At 32.4% G+C, this 19,776-nt stretch overlaps 1 protein-coding gene across 6 annotated transcripts; it reads right to left on the bottom strand.

Annotated features, from left to right (window-relative positions):
* Positions 1–8,176: 8,176 nt before the first annotated feature.
* On the bottom strand, positions 8,177–12,583 carry LOC120090914 (uncharacterized). 6 transcript variants are annotated; one of them, XM_090316092.1, is made up of 7 exons: positions 12,260–12,582; positions 12,003–12,129; positions 10,559–10,917; positions 10,368–10,452; positions 8,943–9,115; positions 8,545–8,597; positions 8,177–8,458 (listed from the first exon to the last, which is right to left on the bottom strand). In XM_090316092.1, the coding sequence occupies exons 5-7, from the start codon at positions 9,095–9,097 to the stop codon at positions 8,427–8,429; spliced, it is 240 nt and encodes a 79-aa protein (XP_090172218.1). In that variant the 5' UTR covers positions 9,098–9,115; positions 10,368–10,452; positions 10,559–10,917; positions 12,003–12,129; positions 12,260–12,582; the 3' UTR covers positions 8,177–8,426. The 6 variants fall into 6 exon arrangements, with proteins under 6 accessions (XP_090172218.1, XP_090172217.1, XP_090172219.1 ...); XM_090316091.1 differs by having other exon boundaries at positions 12,014–12,129; XM_090316093.1 differs by having other exon boundaries at positions 8,943–9,125; positions 10,559–12,129; positions 12,260–12,583.
* Positions 12,584–19,776: the final 7,193 nt, after the last annotated feature.

The following is a 19,776-nucleotide window of genomic DNA, read 5'->3' as shown; positions in this document are numbered from 1 at the left end:
TCTTTTCAAAATTTTTCTTGTATAAATTACCTGATGAATAAATATTCCATCTGCTAAATATTCAATTTACAAACCAAGACAAAATTTTGTTTTTTTTCAAGATTTTTCATCTCAAATTCTTTCTTTAGACATTCTATTACCTTTGAAAGCTTTTCAGGAGTTCCAATTATATTCAAGTTATCATATACAGTTATAATAGCAAATCTTGATTGTGATTTCTTTATAAAAATACACGGACATATTGGATTATTTTGTTATCCTTTTTTCAATAAATATCTACTCAGGTGATTATTGTTGGGGTTGATGCCCTAAATCTTGTAGGGTCCTGTAGTTTGTAAACATTGTATGAACAAACTCATTTTGTATTTAATAAAATATGTGATATTTTATTCATTGTCTATAAAATATGTGATATTTTAGTTGCATTAACCGCAAACCAATAAACTAACATCCAAGGTTATCTTTGTAACTTAAACTTGTATGTGGAGACATACGGGTGGATCATGTTTAAGTGATAACCTAAATGATCTGTAGTAGATGGATAAGGTTGGGTACCTTATCCTATGACACTACGAGTATGACCCACTTTGTAGGTGTTACAATTGTTGTAAAGTGCTACAAATGATCTGATCCTGATCATTCATGTATTCGACATACGAGTGGGGATATTCTATACAAAGAAGTTTGTATAAGACCAGACCACGAAATGTTTAGTCTCATTATATAACACCGTTGATAATAAAGACTTATATTTCACCAGGTAACATGACTTGAATCCTAAGTGAGTTGTGAACTCCTACCTATGAGGGCGGTCCTTTGATTTGTATGGGTGAGAGTGGCCTGATCGCCGACTTAAAAAACCTACCATTTTGGGGATTCGTTTGATCGGGGAGTTGGGAACACAGCTACACAAGATGGCTCCTTCCCGGAAGTAAGGGTAAATAGATAAATTGCTCCCTTAAGGGCTGATTCCGGGTCTTGAACAATGTGGCGCCACACTCTCTCCTGGCCCGAGAGGGGTTTAGTCATAGTAGGACTATGATCTATTGTTCACTAAAGGATTCAATGGTACTTAAGGAGTTAGATGTAACTATAGAGGCAAAACGGTAATTTGGCCCAATTGTACTTACGAGCAATTTGTGAAGGGTCATCGTACTGTTGATTAGTTATATCCAATGGACATAGAAATATAGAGTGCAGCTATCGGTCTTTAGTGGAATGCCCGATAATTAACAGGTGGTGAATAATTAATTAAATTCTTTAATTATATTATATATGATATAATTAAATTGTTTCAATTATATATGATATAATTGTCATAATATATTTGATACATTATAGTTTAATGGAGAAATAAATATTTAAATGAGATTCAAATATATTTTGTATGAATGTAATTCATAGTTGTTAAATTTAATATAAATGAGATTTATATTAAATGTCATTTAAAAGAGAAAAGAAACTATAGTTTATATTGTATGTAATACAATATTAAAACTATAGGTTATATGTTATATTTGATTTAACATATAATTTAATATAAATATAATATGATAAGTTAGTTATCATATTTATTGATATTATTTTATTATTATTATTTGAATAATATGGAAGGGAGTTACAACTCTCTTCCCCATCTTTTCTTTGTACCCACTTTAGCAAGGGTGGTTATTCTATTTGGTAAAAGGAGAATAAAAGAAAATCGTTTTCTTGCTAATAATGTTGTTGACAATTGAGAAAAATTTACAGAAGTGTTCTGTGAGTTTACCTAGTGTAAAAGCTTTCGTAATCTTCTTCCTTCTCCACATTAATCTTCCCCTCTAAACCAAAATAGTGAGAGCCCATTACTCCTGGAGCTCACTACTCCTGGGTTCTCACCCTAAGAATACCATGGTAACACTGTGGTAATGTCTGGGTTTTCTGGTTTGAGTTTATCTTTAAGAAGATCTTCAAGAAGTTCGTGACTGTTCAAGGGAGAAATTCGAAGAAAGGTTTTTCAAAGGTAAGGTTTCTTGAAACCCATTTTCGTTTAAAAACATTTTATAATTTAATTATAAATGCATATCTATTGTATGTTTACTGTAAACTTTGTATTTGATAATTAACAAAATTTGGTCGATTCACTTCCTCTCAAAGTTCTCTTCATACGAGTTCATTCAATTGGTATCAAAGTCAGGTTGTAGGTCTCTGATTCCAAATCTCATTCTTCTATTGAATTGTTTACAGTACTATTGAGTTTTATAATTTACATTCTGTTTATATGATGAATGTTTGTGGATGGCTTTGTTGATGGATGTTTCGGAATAGAACTCTTGGTTTAAGGCTTTCTTTAAATTTACAAAGTTGGTTTGTAAGGACCCCTGCGTTTGGTCATTAAATATTGCAATCGAGTCTGTAAATTTATTAATTTTGTGTCGCTCGTGGAGTTCCAGAGGCTTCAAAGAAGGGTTGCAGTTCGTAGGTGAGTTTCTTGAAACCCATTTTCATTTAAAAGCATGCTGTAATTTAATTGTAAATGCATATCTATTGTATGTTTACTGTAAACTTTGTATTCGATAATTAATGAAATTTGGTCGATCTGCTTCCACTCAAGGTTCTTCTCATACGAGTTCCTTCAATTGTACCACATTCATCCTGATTGTTTCAATCCATATAGTGATCTCTATAACTTTATTGAATACTATTCTGGGGAATTTGATGTATATGTTTTAGGTACCTTAAATTTTTCTAGGATTCTCATATAAATATCATTATCAAGAGATCCATATAAATATGTTGTGACTACATCCATAAGATGCATAACCAGACTTTTATACACAGTCAATCCAATTAAATATCTTAATTTAATTACATCCACCACCGAAGAATACGTCTCCTCAAAATCAATACCAAGTCTTTGTGAAAAACCTTGTGCCCAAAAACCCGACATTTTGAAAGTGAGTTCAATTCTGCCTCAATTGCTTCTTTCCACTGAAACCAATCTTTTATATGTCGACATTCTTCAACAGATTTTGATTTAGGATTCTCATTTTCAGATATAATATCAAGAGCAACATTATATGCAAAAATGTTGTCAATAATTACATTAGTTCGATTCCATCTTTTTCCTGTCATGACATAGTTTATTGAAATCTCATTATTATCTTTAGGTATTTCACCTTCCTCGCTAGTCATGTCGAAGATTTTTTTATGGGTATTTACATCATCAACAAAGTTTTTTTTCACAATTAACTATTTTCATTTTTTAGGATTTTATCTTTGGAACCCACTAATCTACCACGCTTTTAGCGTGTTTCAGACTCATTAGTGACAACTTGTTGTGTTGAGATATCAATTTTTTATGGAACATTTGTAGCTGGTATATGTGACTTAGTTACTTTCTTTGCATCTATAAATACATTTGACAATTGATTTGCTATATTTTGCAAATGAATTATTTTATGAACTTCAAGCTCACATTGATCTGTACAGGGATTTAAATGAGAAAATAACGATGCATTCCATATAATTTATTTTTCCAATTTCTTAATTCCTCCAGCTAATGTTGGAAAATTTGTCCCTATTAAAATGACAATCAGCAAATCGTGCAGTAAATACATCACTCATCAAGGGTTTAAGATATTTAATAATTGATGGGGAATCATATCCAACATATATTCCTAACCTCCTTTGGGGACCCATCTTAGTACGTTGTGGTGGAACAATTGGAACATATACTGCACACCAAAAAATTCTTAGATGGGATATATTTGGCTCATGTAATGACGAGTACTTATGATAAGTTACTGGCCTAATGCGTATAAGTGACGCTGCATGAAAAATAATATGTCCCCATACAGGTGAAGGAAGCTTAGCTATCATAACTAATGATTTTGCAAACGTTTTATAAATGATTTTGCTAAACTATTTTGTATATGAACATGAGCTACAAGGAAATTGTGCTCTTAACTTAATTATTTAAGCAAGTAATCTGGCAAATGCAAAATTTCGACTTGATAATAAACACATGTGTGACCATCTACTGGATGCATCTATTAATACCATAAAATATCTAATGGTCTACTTGGTGGGTTAATGGGTCCACATATATCACCATGAATTCGTTTTAAAAATGTAGGTGATTCAGTCCCACTTTAGCTGGTGATGGTCTATTTATCAATTTTTTTTTAGAGCAAGCATCACATGATAATTCATTAGATTGAAGAATCTTTTGGTTCTTCAATAAGTGTCCAATTGAATTCTCAATAATTCTCCTCATCATTAAAGATCCTAGATGATCCAATCGGTCATGCCAAATTATAAATATGTCTGGATTCATGAACTTCAGGTTCATTGTTGTATATGTTTCAATTACTCATATATAAGTATAATATAATCTAGAAGATAAAACAGACAACTCTTCCAATATATGTTTTTCATTTGAGACAGTGGATATGATATATAGATATTTCATATTATTCTTACTACCAGCCTCAATATGATAACCATTGCAACGTATATCTTTAAAACTTAGAAGATTTCTCTTTGATTGACTAGAGAACAATGCATTGTCAATTGTAAATTTTGTTCCCCTAGGCAAAATAATATTTGCTTTTCCAAAACCTTCGATCAAGTTTGCAGAACCTAATATAGTATTTACTTTTGCTTTCAGCATTGTCAATTTGGAAAAATATTTTTTATTTGTAAGTATTGTGGGTGTAGTTGCACTGCCTGCCAGACATAGATATTCTTTTCTCATTTTTTAAACACCCAACATATGAAAATGATCCATGTTTCTTCATTAAAAGAAAATAATTATAATAAGAAAAACAACACTTAAAATATACAAAAGTTACTAAAAAACATGAAGATAGATAAAAGAAAACAATAACATTAAGTCTAGATATTCTCAGAATCAAAAGAAACACTTGATGTTCCATCAACTACACCAATCTTCTCTTCAAGAGATTCAAATAAGTCTACCACATCCAAATGAGGCTTGATAGAGGTCAACTAAGTGTTTTGACGTTTAAGGGCATTGGTCACGTACGACAGGTACGTAATCAATGCCCCTCGTACGTGACCAATGCCCAGTCATTCTGCATTTGAAGCATTTATTTTCAACACTTTTTTTAACTCTTATCTTATGGAGCTTTTCCTTTGTGATCATCATTTTGTGTGGTTCTTTTGAAATTTAAATGATTAAAACGACCACCACGAAAATAATAATTATTTCTTCCTTTGCCACGGTCACGACCTCGACCGCGACCACGATTATTATTAAAATTCACATTTAGCATTCACTTCAGGGAATGACAACGTTTCGGTTCGTCGAAATTCATGATTTTTCATCAATAACTCGTTATTTTGTTAGATCACGAGAAAACATTAAATTAATTTAGAATACTGTTTAAAACATTTCTCTCTATATTGTTGTTGCAAGAGCATATTCGAGACATGAAATGTAGAAAATGTCTTCTCTAACATATCAACATCGGTAATTTTTTCTCCACATAACAATAATTTTGAACTGATTTTAAATAATGTGAAATTGTAATCACTTACTGATTTAAAATCTTGTAGCCTCAAATGCATCCACTCATAACGAGTTTTAGGAAGAATAACTGTCTTTTGATGATCATACTTTTCTTTCAAATTCTTCCACAAGATACGGGGATCTTTTAACAATACTCCATTTTTAATCCCTCATGGAGATGGTAACAAAGGGAAATCATAGTTTTTTTCTTTGTCCTGACTGGATGTCGTATTTTCTTCTTTAATTGTTTCTCCCAAGTTCATAACATCTACGTGAATTTCGGCATCGAACATCCATGACAAATAATTATTGTCATTAATATCAAGGATTGCGAATTCTAATTTTGTAAGATTTGTCATGACAACATTATCATAAAATATTGATTTATATTAGAAATTTAATAGATATTGAATATGCAAAATAACATTAAATTTAGCAATTATAACAAAGAGGGAAAAACCGACATATCTTTAGGACCTACCTTTAGTAGAGAAAACGATAGGAGCTCGTAGGACATATTTTTAGGACCCACATGTGGTGAAATCGAGGAACACAACGGAAACACGGATATGGGAAAATATAATATAATAATAATAATAAATATAATATAAAAAAACTAAAATCACAAAATAACTAAAATTATAAAATTGAATAATTAAAAATTTAATAGAATTTGAAGTGGATTTCTTACAAATGAGTGTAATTTTAAGATCCACCAAATGTCGCTATTTATAGGCAAAGTGGCAAGTAGGATGCGGACTTACATAGACATCAAGTATGAATAACTACAAGATACATAGACAGTATGAAAGGTGACACATGACTTTTGAAACACTAAACAATAGACATCTATTTATTATTATAATATTCATAATGCAAAAATGTTTTTCTTACACCACCTTTTTCTCTAGGACAAGCTAACGTAAAGCAACTAAGCAATTTCATAAAAAACCTTCGGAAATTGGACCTGATAGTTAATCAAATAAGACTTGAGCGAACCTAAATTATAAGTAACAAGCTAACGTAAAGCAACTAAGCAATTTCATAAAAAAATTTCGGAAATTGGACCTGATAGTTAATCAAATAAGACTTAAGCGAACCTAAATTATAAGTACGTATATTTGTTTATACCAAAGATATTGGTATTTCAATTGATATTTCCAAATGTTCATGAGTTTTTTATTGTTGAGAATTGCACATCGAAAAAACTAAAGGATCTCACACTCCTTATAAGATAGATGAGTTGTTTTTCACTTTGCTAATTAGTTTTGAAATAAAATCTCATATTATCTATTACATATCGGCATAGGTGGTGAATCTATATTTCCATTATATTGTAAAAAATATATCATAAAGATGATGACGATGATGATAAAATAAAATATCTATTGACATCGATACAATGATTATTTATTAGTTTGAATACTTTTTTGTATTATTATTTAATTTTTTTTAAAAAAAATATCCGTTGACATTGATAAACATCCTATTGAAATTTCGACATTAAAACCTTAGATATACCACACAATCATATTAACCAAGAAAGAAGCAAAATATTGACTCAATCAAGATGTGTCAAAGTCATGTGCATTGAGACTTATTATCGTAATGTGCTGATACAAGGGAACGATCCACAATAGTAGTGGGCGATAAAGCCACTTGTTTCTCGAACAACAAATCCACATTAACTTAAACACATGTATAACAACTATAGAAGAACATTTGATAATTGATACTTTATCCAACGGGCATAAATTAACCATAACTTGGTTAACTTGAACAATAAGCATAGAATACAAAATTCATGTCTAAATTGAACAAAATTTTCCAATTTACTTGCCTAATACACAAATAAAATATATGGTAAATAGAAAATAAATCATAGATATATACACAACACTGCAATTTTAACAGTAAAGATTTTCTTTAGCCATTCTTATGTCTGACCTAAACAAATAACAATTTGAGCTATATTATCACTAAATAAGAATCTATATGGAACAGCTTTTTAACTGATTAAACAAGCATATTTTAAGTGCAAAAAACTTAAGAACATCATTTCAAACAAATATGAGCATTGGCATCTACTTGACCATGTTGATAAGAAAACAAACTGCACCAACCCTTTATGCCTTTGATTCCAACCATAAACAACAATCGTCCTATAATCTGTATGAAAGGTCATTTCAGTACTCTCACAAACCGTCTTCTATTTCTATAGGGGGTGCCAATGTTGATCGATCCACGACGAAGAATCACAAAGCTCTTGCATAGCTTCAATATCATGAGGGAAGTGCACTCTTATCTATCCTCTTAGGCTGACATGAATCTCCTTACTGACCAATTCAAATATTTCATCTACTCTGCAGTGTGAAAACCTCTAATTTAACAAACTTCTATTCATACCATAACATGCCTGTTTTGAACTTTTCAAACATATATTAACTCATCTGCTTAAAGCTTTACCTACTTATCTCTATGTTTCACTCTCAGATAAAAAGAAACTTAAAAAGAACTCTTGTTTTACCTTTTTGTGTATATTTTCACTTCTACAAGCCACACAACAAGATAGACCTGTTTTAACTTGTCTTGTTAGTGTTGTCGTGGAACACATCAAAGGAGAAAAGAAAATGATCTGAGTAAAGACATTGGCCAGACGAGTTTATGCATGTCTTATGAATATTGAGTATTAAAGCACTGATAATGGATAACAGAGTTCAAAACCTACAAAACTTCTACATTTGGGTGTTGGTTACCACTGACAATAGGCGTATTGGATTTATAATCTTTCAAAGTTGGATGGAACAATTCGTTGGTTTCCTCGGGCCACAAGTTACACAAACGCAAGTTGTCAAATTCCCCTGAATAAAGCTCTTCCGACCAGATCAAGCTTTTGGGTGAAGATTCAAAACTAAGAGAAAGTAGTTCTATTAAAAGCAGTTACTGCATCAATAAAGTAATACAAAACAAATACATTACACAAAAGTATTCGTACAAACGAAGTCTCAAAGCATCTAGCCTTCAATTACCTTCAGATTCAGCTCCAACACAAACATATGAACAAGCTCCTCTGCCAATTTCTCTGAGAATGTTTTCAGGTGGAAAAAAGTCAGTACGTTTGTGCCGATCCTAATTTTTTTCATGTTCATTCTTTTCTACTGTAAAAACTTATTAACAAACAACATAATCTCAATCGTTGTCTAATGGAACACAGTCATTTACTCTCCTCTGAAGCAAAGGTCTCATCTTCTACCACCAAGAGGAAAAAAATGGAGACCTAATAGGACTAAGAAAGCAAGCTTTCAAGTGACTGTATATTAATGCATACATATATGCACAATGTACGTGCATAAAAGCCAAATTTTATTCATTATGAACTCAAAAGTGTAAGCAGTGATTAGTGAGATCTTAAAAACTTCATACGTACAAAAGCAAGAGATTGTCAATGAGGAATACTGAGATGCCACCACCATCTCCAGCATCTTCATAGTGATTGTCCTCAGATCTAGTTGAAAATTGAATGAGTGTAGTACTACTTGATTTCTTGAAATAACACTTCATCGACCTACTAACATTGACCATTTGAACTACAACATCAACCTGCAAAAAACTTTTGAAATCACATATTTTCCGGAACATCAGTTGAATAAGAAACCGGCAGAATTATGTGAAGGGAGAAAAAAAAAAACTTCGAGATTTTGCTCCCTCAAGTTATTGTTGACATTTAATAAAATAAGGTAAAACATATTTTGTGGCTAATCCATGCTGCATACACTTTTGGCAAAAAAAACAAAAACTTTAAATTTTCTATGCGTTCAAGTCATTTCTGAAGACAGAGAGAATAAGTTTGGTTTATGTCATACAACTTCCTCGGTTTAGATAACAATCATAGCTGAAGGCCCAAGAAACAACTTAACGCAAAGTGAGAAGAAAATTAAGACAATTGATAGCATAATGATCTTGGTGGAGTTTCTAATGGATTGACAGGAAAAAGAAGACCCCTACCATTTCCTTGTATGAAGATAAAAGCTTACTTCGATGGAGTTTCTGAAACAAGATTGAATAATACACACAGAGATAGTACGTATCTGGTGTAGCCAAAGGGATTAAAGATGGGAATCCTCTATGAATCAAAATTCAAATCTTATTATGAATGATAGTTATTGAATACATGAGAGATCTCTACTTACAGAGAATTGAAAGCAAAATAAAATTTTGAAAGGAAACTAAAAATGAGAACTAAAATTTAAATAGGAAATTAAAAATGATTAAACAAGGAATTAACCAAGATTAATATGAATTTACCCCAATTTATCCTATTCCTAAAAGAATCAATTAAGTATGCTAGCATAGATATGGAAATTCTATATATTACTTAAAAGTAAAATAAAAAAAATAATAAAAATAAAACGCATACCCACAGATAGGCATGCATAGAAACCAATTATTGTGATAAATTGGTGAGAAATTAATTTGAAGATGAAGTCAAATAACTCATGACCAAATATTCAGCACATAACTCTCAAGAAACAATATGGTACAAAGAAAACTGGTTTGTAAATCCCTAGTTAGCTACTAGTAGTAAAAAAGATGATGCTAACATGAAAGATTATATTCATCTCCCCATGCCAAAAAGTCATGAATAAGTAATCAATTAGAGCAAAGTTCGAACAGAGAGCTCTTTTGTCTTATAGCATATTAAAACACCATCAGGCTAAAAAAATTAAGTTGATAGGCCAATTACAATGAGAAATTGAATTTCTAGACTTTCTAAACTACACACCTAAGGATTAACAAAGCTGTGATAAAAATTATGACATACATCAAAACTATCAGCTAAGATAAAAACTACCTATTGGTTCGACAATTTCAAACAAGCCTTGTTTCGTATATCAATCATGTCGTTGAGAGAACCCAGATCCATAGAAGGCATGTACCTGAGTTAAACCATGGAACCAACAATAAGAATCCCACAAAAAAAAAAAAAAAAAGAATCTACCAATCCTATTAAGCCAGAGCATATAGAAGAGTTTATGGAAGTACTTTTCAGATAAATAAGCATTGACAATGGCGATAGACTTGAAGAAGAAGAAACCCATTACAGTTTGAGTGAAAACAACTTTGACCATTGATTCTTAATGTTCCTCTATGCTAATGGTCGCCATAGCCTTGTTATCGATCAAAGTAGAGGTAACGAGTCTGGTGTCGTAATGCTTCCAGATTTCAAAGTAGTTTCTTTAGAAGGAGGTGTAGAGAAATATTGAGTGTCCATGGCGTTAAGGGTTTATGTCCTCGTGATGCCAAAAACAATGGCAAGGAAACTGGAAAAATGGACGGGCAGATCTTGTAGGTTCAATCTTCACTGCCGAAGCAACAAAAGGAGCCACGATTCCAAGAAGGGCCTACAACGTACATATAGTGATGGTCAACATATCCATAGAAGATAAGGAAAACTAACTTAAAAGAAAAAGAAAAATCTTGACCAGAATAAGCAACAAATATAGAAGCGATTTCTATTATTTCCAAAAACGCATTAAATCACCCAAGGGTTTAAAAAACATCACAAGGATAAGCTACTATATATAATTCTATAATCAGATATCATAATCATCTAAAATTAATTAGAGAGAGAAGATTTGGAAAGCTCAAGTTTCATTTCAACATTTTAGGTTAATTTCCTCATTAAGCAGTAATTAAAACTAAAAAAAGGAGAGGAATCGATTGAAACTTGCTGAAATTAATAGGCAATTGAAACTATCATAACAGATCGTTAGGGAAAAAACTAAAAAGAAAAAATATCCCCTAAGCTGCAACCATTGATCGCTGTAAAAGCATATCAAATTTTGCTAATAACTCATGCTTGCTTAGGAATTCCATAACTTCTTATTCACAATGCTGACTTTTCTTTTTCTTAAACATTTGTCCTATTCAAATTTAAGAACTCAATTGAGTTTTCCTGCATTTTTCCTGCATAATATACGTCATTTAAATTTTCGTAACATGATTTTAAGAATCCAAATGAACTGATGGCTCCTAAGTTTTTACTATGGCGTCTATTTTGAATTACAAGTAATAAATCAATTCGTAACACGACATAAAAATTCTAGAATTGTTTCTAATAGAGACGCTTGTAGAATTTCAAAATTATTCAATTGAACGTATAAGTTAGAAATTCATAAATTTTGAACCACAAAATCGAATGGATTTATTTTTCTTCCCCAGGCTCCCATAGACATAATTGAACGTATGAGCATCCTTTGAGGCACAATGAATAATTCAGAAGTGATCCTCACCCACAAACATCAATCCTGTCTTCACAATATTCTTAGGATTTTCAAATTATAATGAGACTTGGTTTTCACCAAATTCTTTAGACCTTATCCTACTTTCAAAACTTGAAATTCATCAAATGTTCAGTCAAAACAGAATCATTATTCAAGGTAAAGAGGGAGAATTAGCTCGAGTTGGATAAATAGAAGTAGTAAACCCCATTAATACTTTCTCCAATGCTAAGCCAGTCATTCTTCGTTTTTCTCTTTCCCCCTTCCTTCAGTTGCTAAAATTAGATTAGATGCATGAGTTCGCAACATGTCCTGATCTATAGTTTTAACAATCTGAAGAGAACAACAAATAACAACAACAAGAAACCCAGTTTAAAGTCAGCCAAACAACTTGTCTATCACAAGAACAATAAATTCATTATTCGGGTCAGAAATTAGTTTAAAGCCTTGTAAGTGAGATTACCTGTGTTGGTTCTTAGTTGTTATTGCGATTAATAGTTAGTTCTTTGTCGGGGCAACTGCACAAGGAGTCGACGGCGACGGTGGTTGAGTAGTCGATGACAGCGGCAGGTAAATGACAATGCATGAATGTGAGTGAGACAAATGTAATGTATAAAATCAAATACCATTTAGATCAATTCGAGTAAAACTACGAACCGAACCACAATTTTGGTACAAATAGTTATATTTTATTTTGAAGAAAAAATACACAGAAAATAACTAGAAGCACAAAAACACACGAGACATGTGACACAACATGACATGATGACCTACCAATTTCAAAAAATGTAGCACACAAGATGTTAGGAACTCGATATCTTTTAAAAAATATACATATATTTAACAATATTATTATTTAAAATAATATTTTTATTAATTATTAAAAATATTAGTTTTTTTTTATTAAGTATTAAAAGCAATTAATACGAGTTTTATTAATTATTAAAAATAATGTTTTAAAAAACCTTAATAAACAAAATAAATAGGCATTTAAAAAGGAAAAAGAAACAAAAAAAACCCCATTTAAGGGGGAAAAAAAAGACTCGCGGCTTGGGATGGAAAAGCCCATTTAAGTTTTAAAAAGGGCCTAAAAGCCCATTTACAATTAAAAACCCTAACCCTAAATATGTCTCTCTTCTCTTGCACTATTCCCTTCCCTTCTCCCACACAGCCATCGCCTCCCCCAACAGGGGTTTTTGTTCGAAGGCCCATTTTTAGGGACCAAAATGAAATTTGGTCTTAGATTCAAGTTTTCTCGAAAAATAGCCTTTTACTTATATAACCACGTGCGAAAACATCATCTTGTTCCCAAACCACCCAAAAGTGTCTATAGCTCAGACGAATTCTTGTTTCTTCCCCTCGTTCATTCTTCATCCGATAATTGCAATTTTTCTCTTAATTTTTTTCCTTAATTTTTTCCCTTCATTTGAATTCTTTCTTTCGCTTCTTCCTCATCAATTTTATAATATTTTCCTTTGAGTTTTTCTTTCCTTCGTTCGAATTCTCATTTTGGCTTCTTCTCACTCCTTGGTCTTGCTCTCACTTCTTCACGTTTCTTGGTCTCACCCTCACTTCTTCTTCTCGTCTTGATTCACACTCCAACTTACATCTTTGATTCGAGAAGAATAAGGCAGTGACATAAATAGAAGAAATCGCCGAAAAAGAGGATGACTAAAGAAAAGAGGCTGAGAAGGAAATTGTTGGAAAAACGAGAGAGAAAAAGAGAGAGAAATCATCGAAAAAGGAGAAAGGGAAACCGCGGGAAAAATAGAGAGCGACATAAACGGAAGAAATCGCCGGAAAAGGTGACACAGATTTTTGTGTGTCTAACGTGTGGGGAATGTGTGTGGACATTTCTGTGTTGGACATGTGTCAAGAACAAGTTCGAACGAATCCATCCAAAAAATGAAGCATCTGTGCTTCCTAGAAATACCATTTTGGCTCTTAAATTTTAAATCATTCAACTTTAGTCCCTATACTTTTAATTTATCCAGTTTTAATTATTCTACTTTCAATAAATCTTAAATTTAGTCCTCGATACTAGTTTATCGTTGATATTTAAAAAAAAAATAAAAAAGTTATTTATTAACAATTTTACCATAAATTTTGAAAAAAAAAATGTTGATGTATTGTATTTTCTTGGATGAAAATTATTTACTATTATTAATTAACCAATTTCAGTAAATATTGACTTTGAAGGATTAAATTTAAGATTTATTAAAAGTAGAAGAACTAAATGGACAATTACCAAAATAGTATTTTAACCTATTTTTTTTCTCCAAGTTTTTATTTTGGTTTTCATGTAATCCCTATATTTTAAAATAGTACGTTTTTACTTTTAAATATTGAGTTTAATTTTAATTTGGTTTATAATTTTCTAGATTCTACTATTTTATTCTTGAATATATATATATATATATTTGGATATCCGTGGATGTCAACTTACACACACCTCGACTAATCTCAAGGACAACCCGCCTGACTAGAGATGTCTAAAAAACCCATTGGGTTGGGGCCCGCAGGGACGGGGCGGGGAATCCTCGAATACACGGAAAATGGGGAGGGAGTAGGGAATTTTTTTTCCCATTTGCAATTCGGGGCCAGGGACGGGGAATATATTCCCCGACCCCGCCTCGTGTCCCGATCCCGCCCTGACTTTTGTATATAAATTATAAATTTATAATTTTTATATATTAATATTAATATTGTAGACTTTGTTAGGATAATTATGGAGGTTTTAATTATTTAAGTTTAAGACTTTATTACCTTAATTCCTTAGATGTTGTAATATTTAAGATAAGATGTTCTAATTGTTGAGTTTTAATTTATAAAAATTATGAGAATTTAGCTTTTTAATTATATCTTTTTAAATTGAATGTGTATTATTGTTTTTATTATCAAAATTGATAATATTTTATTTAAATGAAAGTTATATTGGATATGTTTAAGGAATTGTTAAAAATATATATTTAATTGAAGTAAAAAAAAATGATGGCGGAGAAATTTTCTCCGTAGGGAACCCGATCCTTACAAAATCCCCGCAGGGACGGGAAATGGAATAGGGGGCGGTGACGGCAACGGCGACGGGGAGGGCTTCTCTATCCCCGCTCCGTCCCGTGGACATCTCTACGCCTAGTCCTACAATATTTGAGTGTTAAGGAGACCTATAGGATATCAACTCCTTGATAGGTGACCACCATAGATTGAGTTCATAATCCTTTAACCTTCTTGAATATTTACTAATGCCCACCTACGTCACAAAATAAGATAAAGGTGACCTTTTTGTATGGTTTTCGAATTATTCTGTTTACTAGTGCAGGGAAACAAAATGGGGTCTTGATTGAAGAAGTTTTGGAATTAAAAGCATAGTTTCAATGTTTCAAAATTAAATCAAATTCAGTGAACTTTAGTTATAAATTTCATCTTTATTTTTAGTATAAACTTGTACAGATTATGGTTGCGGTTTGTATAGTCGTATGTTGTAATTGAGCATCAATCAACAAGCATCTCACAATCAAATTTATCTTATATGTGCATTTCTAATTACACAATATTGTTGTTTCTTTGGTTAAATTAAAAATTTACAATTTAGTTCCTAAATTTGGATGTTTTTATCTATTTAATCACTAAACTTTAAAAAATGTACAAATTTTTGAACTTTCAATTATCGTGTGTGATAGAACTTTAAATTTTTTACTATTAACTTAAATATGTACCTAACATACCATCTATTGTCTTAATACTATAAGATTTCACTAGGTTTTGACATAATGTTTCTCTTTAAAATAATCCTTGCAAGACCTAAATTAGTGACAAAGTATTTTTCCAACACCCTTTTCTTCCCTTAGCCGAGTCATATCAGCATACTACTCAGCTAAGTTTAACATGTTACAAACGTGAATTTGACAAACCAATCCATAGGAGATTAGTTGCATCTATTTCTTTGCTTATATACATATTTAACATAGTAATTAAAAGAGTTTATAACACATGTCGTACCTAGCAGTGACGAAGCTTATTGTATAGCCATGGAACAAACTTTGGCTTACAATATAAGCAAGTCTATAGAATCTTTTATTGGGCTCTGATATCAAGTGTAATAACTAGACTTTTTATAAAATTGACATTGGGTGTTACCATGCAGGTAGAGTTAAGGAAACATAAATTTTAATTAAATTTGTGGTTAGATCAAGAAAGTTCACCAACTTTTTATAAAAGAAATAACTTTTTTTAAAAGAAATTGCCCAGGCAATAGCTCTCAAAAAAAGCTAGTTGTATATCTCTAACTCTATCATATTTGTATAATTCTTATGTATAAAATGTCTATTTTATAGGTAAATTCATCCTGAAGATCAAAGGAGTCATTTAGGTGAAAAATGAGCCAAATTGGTGTCAAAATGGAGCTTAGAATCACAAAATTGAAGAAGCGCAAAAATCACCAAAATGGCACCCAATAGAGCGCATTTAGCAATGCAAGCAGCGTCACAATCCCACCGTAATGCTACAATGCAATGCTTGAAGGCAGCAGCGAGGAAACAGAGTAACGTTGTGATGCCACAAAACCAAGCTACCGCGCATGCACACCTCACTGCAATCGAGCATCGAAGTAGAGTTGCAACGCTCGAGGTCTTGAAATCGATAAGAGAGTTGCAACGCTACATCTATGATATAAAACCAAATTTTTGCATTTGAGATTAGATCACAACTCGATTTTCTCTCTATTTTCTTAGCTGTTTGCACTTTTTCTTTCATTCTTTCCTTACCTCTGGTGTATCCATGTTATTCCTTGATCAAATCTTGAAGTAGATGCTACATTAAGGTAAGTAATCTAGTTTAGGTTAGATTGGATTCTTAAATTTCTTGGTATGAGGTTGAATCTTTAATAATCTCTTATGTAATTTCTTGATTTTTGTAATAAATTCTTGCTGAAATTGATTCTTGAATGTGAAATAACTTCTAGTTCCCAATTAACATGCATAACAGAGAAAAACACAACAATACAAGTATAAAGTACGAAGACACACCCCACCCCAAACTTAAAACTAAGCATTATCCTCCATGCAAGAAAATAAAACCTACCACACAACAAATGAGTGATACAAGCCTGGGCATAAAGGAGGATTTATAGAATCTCGCTAGTGAACTTGTACTGAATGTACTTGGCCATTGAGAAAACTTCCTGAAAATTAAAGAACCAACCCATCATGAGAGAACTCTAACTCAACTTATTAAAAAAGAACACAAAGAAAAAAAAAAAAAAAAATCTAAACACTTGGCTTGCCTCCCAAGAAACACTAATTTTAATGTCTTTAACTAGACAGGACTACAAAGTCACTCCTTGAAGTACAGGTCCTTAATTCTTGCTCCTCATCTCCAAAGTAATGCTTCAGTCTTTGGGCATTCACCTTGAATGTTGCACCATCCTTTGCTTGCAACTCTGTGGCTTCGTGTCATTTGACATCCTTAACCACAAATAACTTGGACCATCTCAATCTAAGCTTTCTTGGAAACAAACGAAGGTGAGAATTAAATAGTAAAACTCTTTGACAGGAAGAAAAGGCCTGGGGAGAATTTTCTGATCATGCCATCTTGCCATATGCTCCTTGTAAAGCTTAGCATTCTCATATGCCTCAATTCAAAATTCTTCCATCTCAATGAGCTACAGTAATCTTTGCTCGCCTACTTTCTATTGGTTGAAATTTAATTTCTTGATGGCCTAATAAAAAGATGCTCTAGCTCAATGGGTAAATGACACGCCTTTCCAAATACGAACTTGTACGGTGACATACCGATTGGGGTTTTAAAAGCCATTTTATAAGCCCAAAAAGCGTCATCATTGCTTAATCTGCCTGTTAGACACTTCAACCAAATCATTAGTCTATGGGTGATAAGCTTAGGAAACCTTATGCTTAACCCCATATTTAGAAAGCATTCTATCAAGCAATTTGTTACAGAAATGTGATCCTTCATCACTAATAAGTGCTCTTGGTGTGCCAAACCATGTAAAAATATTTTTGTGCAAAAATTTAAGAACACGTGCATCATTCGTCCTAGTAGCTATTTCCTCTACCCACTTAGAGACATAGTCCACAGCTAGCAAAATGCAAAAATACCCTTCAGATGGTGGAAAAGGTCCTATAAAGCCAATACCCCAAACATCGTATAACTTAACCTTTAATATTGGCGTAAGAGGGAACTCACTCGACCTAGAGATATTACTAGTACACTAACATCTATCACATGTTCTAGCATTGGTATAACAATCTTTAAATAATGTAGGCCAATAAAAACTAGATTATAATACCTTCGTAGTTGTTCGTGTGGTCCAAAATGGCCACCATAAGATGAAGAATGACATTCAAATAGGATTTTAGCCTATTCCTCTAATGGCACACATCTTCTAATCGCATTATCATAATAAATGTTGAAAAGCAAAGGATCATCCCGAAGGAAAGATATTACCTGATGCAGAAAGCTCTTCTTTTGTTGGGCATTCGGATCGAGAGGCATCATTCCACTTACCAAATAGTTCACAAAGTCAACCGTGGAAGAGTTCCCTCTACTTGTAGAGGTACTCATTGAGAAAGTCTTACACGATTGAGGCGATTTGTTTACTCCCATGCTCTATCTGGACAGGTGGTCAGCCACCACATTTTCACTCCTTTTTCTGTCCTTTATGATAAAGTCAAATTCCTGCAATAAGAGAACTCATCTAAGTAATCTTGGTTTTGCATCCTTCTTTTCAAATAAATATTTTAGACCGGCATGATCAATGTGGACAACAATTTTAGAACCAAGTAGATAGAGCGTAAATTTATCAAATGCAAATACCACAATAAGCAACCTTTTTTATATATATATATATATATATATATATAGTAGTAGTAATGTAATTTATTTGAGCAGAATCAAGAGTCCTACTTAGTAATAAATGGCTCTAAGTAATTTTTCCCTATGTTGTCCTAAAACATCTCCTACAAAATCACTAGCATCGACATTATTTCAAATGTTTGACTCCAATGAAGTGCAACAATAATAGGTATAGAAATCAGTTTTTCTTTTAATGTGTTAAAAGCTAATAAACATGCTTCGTCAAACAAGAATTCATAGTCTTTTTCCAACAAGTTGCACAAAGGTTTTGCAATTTTCGATAAATCTTAAGTGTCAGCATGCCCTAAAAAACTTCTTATCCCTTTCACATTCACTGGTGGAGGCAACTGCTTTATAGCAGAAATCTTTGCCCTATCCACTTCCAAACCTTTCTCAGACACCTTGTGTCCCAACACAAACCTTCCTTGACCATAAAATGACATTTCTCCCACTTCAGGACAAGATTGGTTTTCTGGCACCTCTACAAAACAATAGACAGGTTAGACAAACAAGAGTCGAAAGAGGAGTCAAACACTAAAAAGTCATCCATGAAAACTTCCAATATCTCTTCAACCAAACCGTGAAAGATTACCATCATGCACCTTTGAAAAGTAGTTGGTGCATCGCATAACCTGAACGACATTCTCTTGAAAGTAAATGCCCATATGGGCAAGTGAACATCGTCTTCTCTTGGTCCTCATGAGCTATGGCGATCTAGTTGTAAGCTAAAAAACCATCAAGGAAGAAATAGTAAGGATAACCAACTAACCGATCTAACATCTTATTAATAAAAGGCAAAGAAAAGTGGTTTTTTCTGGTGGCCTTATTCAACTTCATGTAGTCAATGCACACCCTTCACTCAGTCGCTGTTCTAGTGGGGATTCTCTCATTCTTCTCATTTTTTATGACTTTCATCCCACCCTTTTTAGGTACCACCTACACTAAACTCACCCAAGAACTATAAAAAATAGCATAGATAATTCTTGCATTTAACAATTTAAGAACTTCAACCTTTACCACTTCTTTAATTGCAGGATTAAGTCTCCTTTGGTGTTCAACCAAGGGGCTGAAGGTATCTTCCATCAAGATTTTATGCATCACAATGAAACG

Source organism: Benincasa hispida, chromosome 8, assembly GCF_027475165.1.
Source record: "Benincasa hispida cultivar pf3 chromosome 8, pf3_genome.v1.1, whole genome shotgun sequence".
NCBI classification, from domain to species: Eukaryota; Viridiplantae; Streptophyta; class Magnoliopsida; order Cucurbitales; family Cucurbitaceae; genus Benincasa; species Benincasa hispida.
Note: the sequence above shows the minus strand (reverse complement) of the source record. Positions and strands in the feature narration are given on the sequence as shown.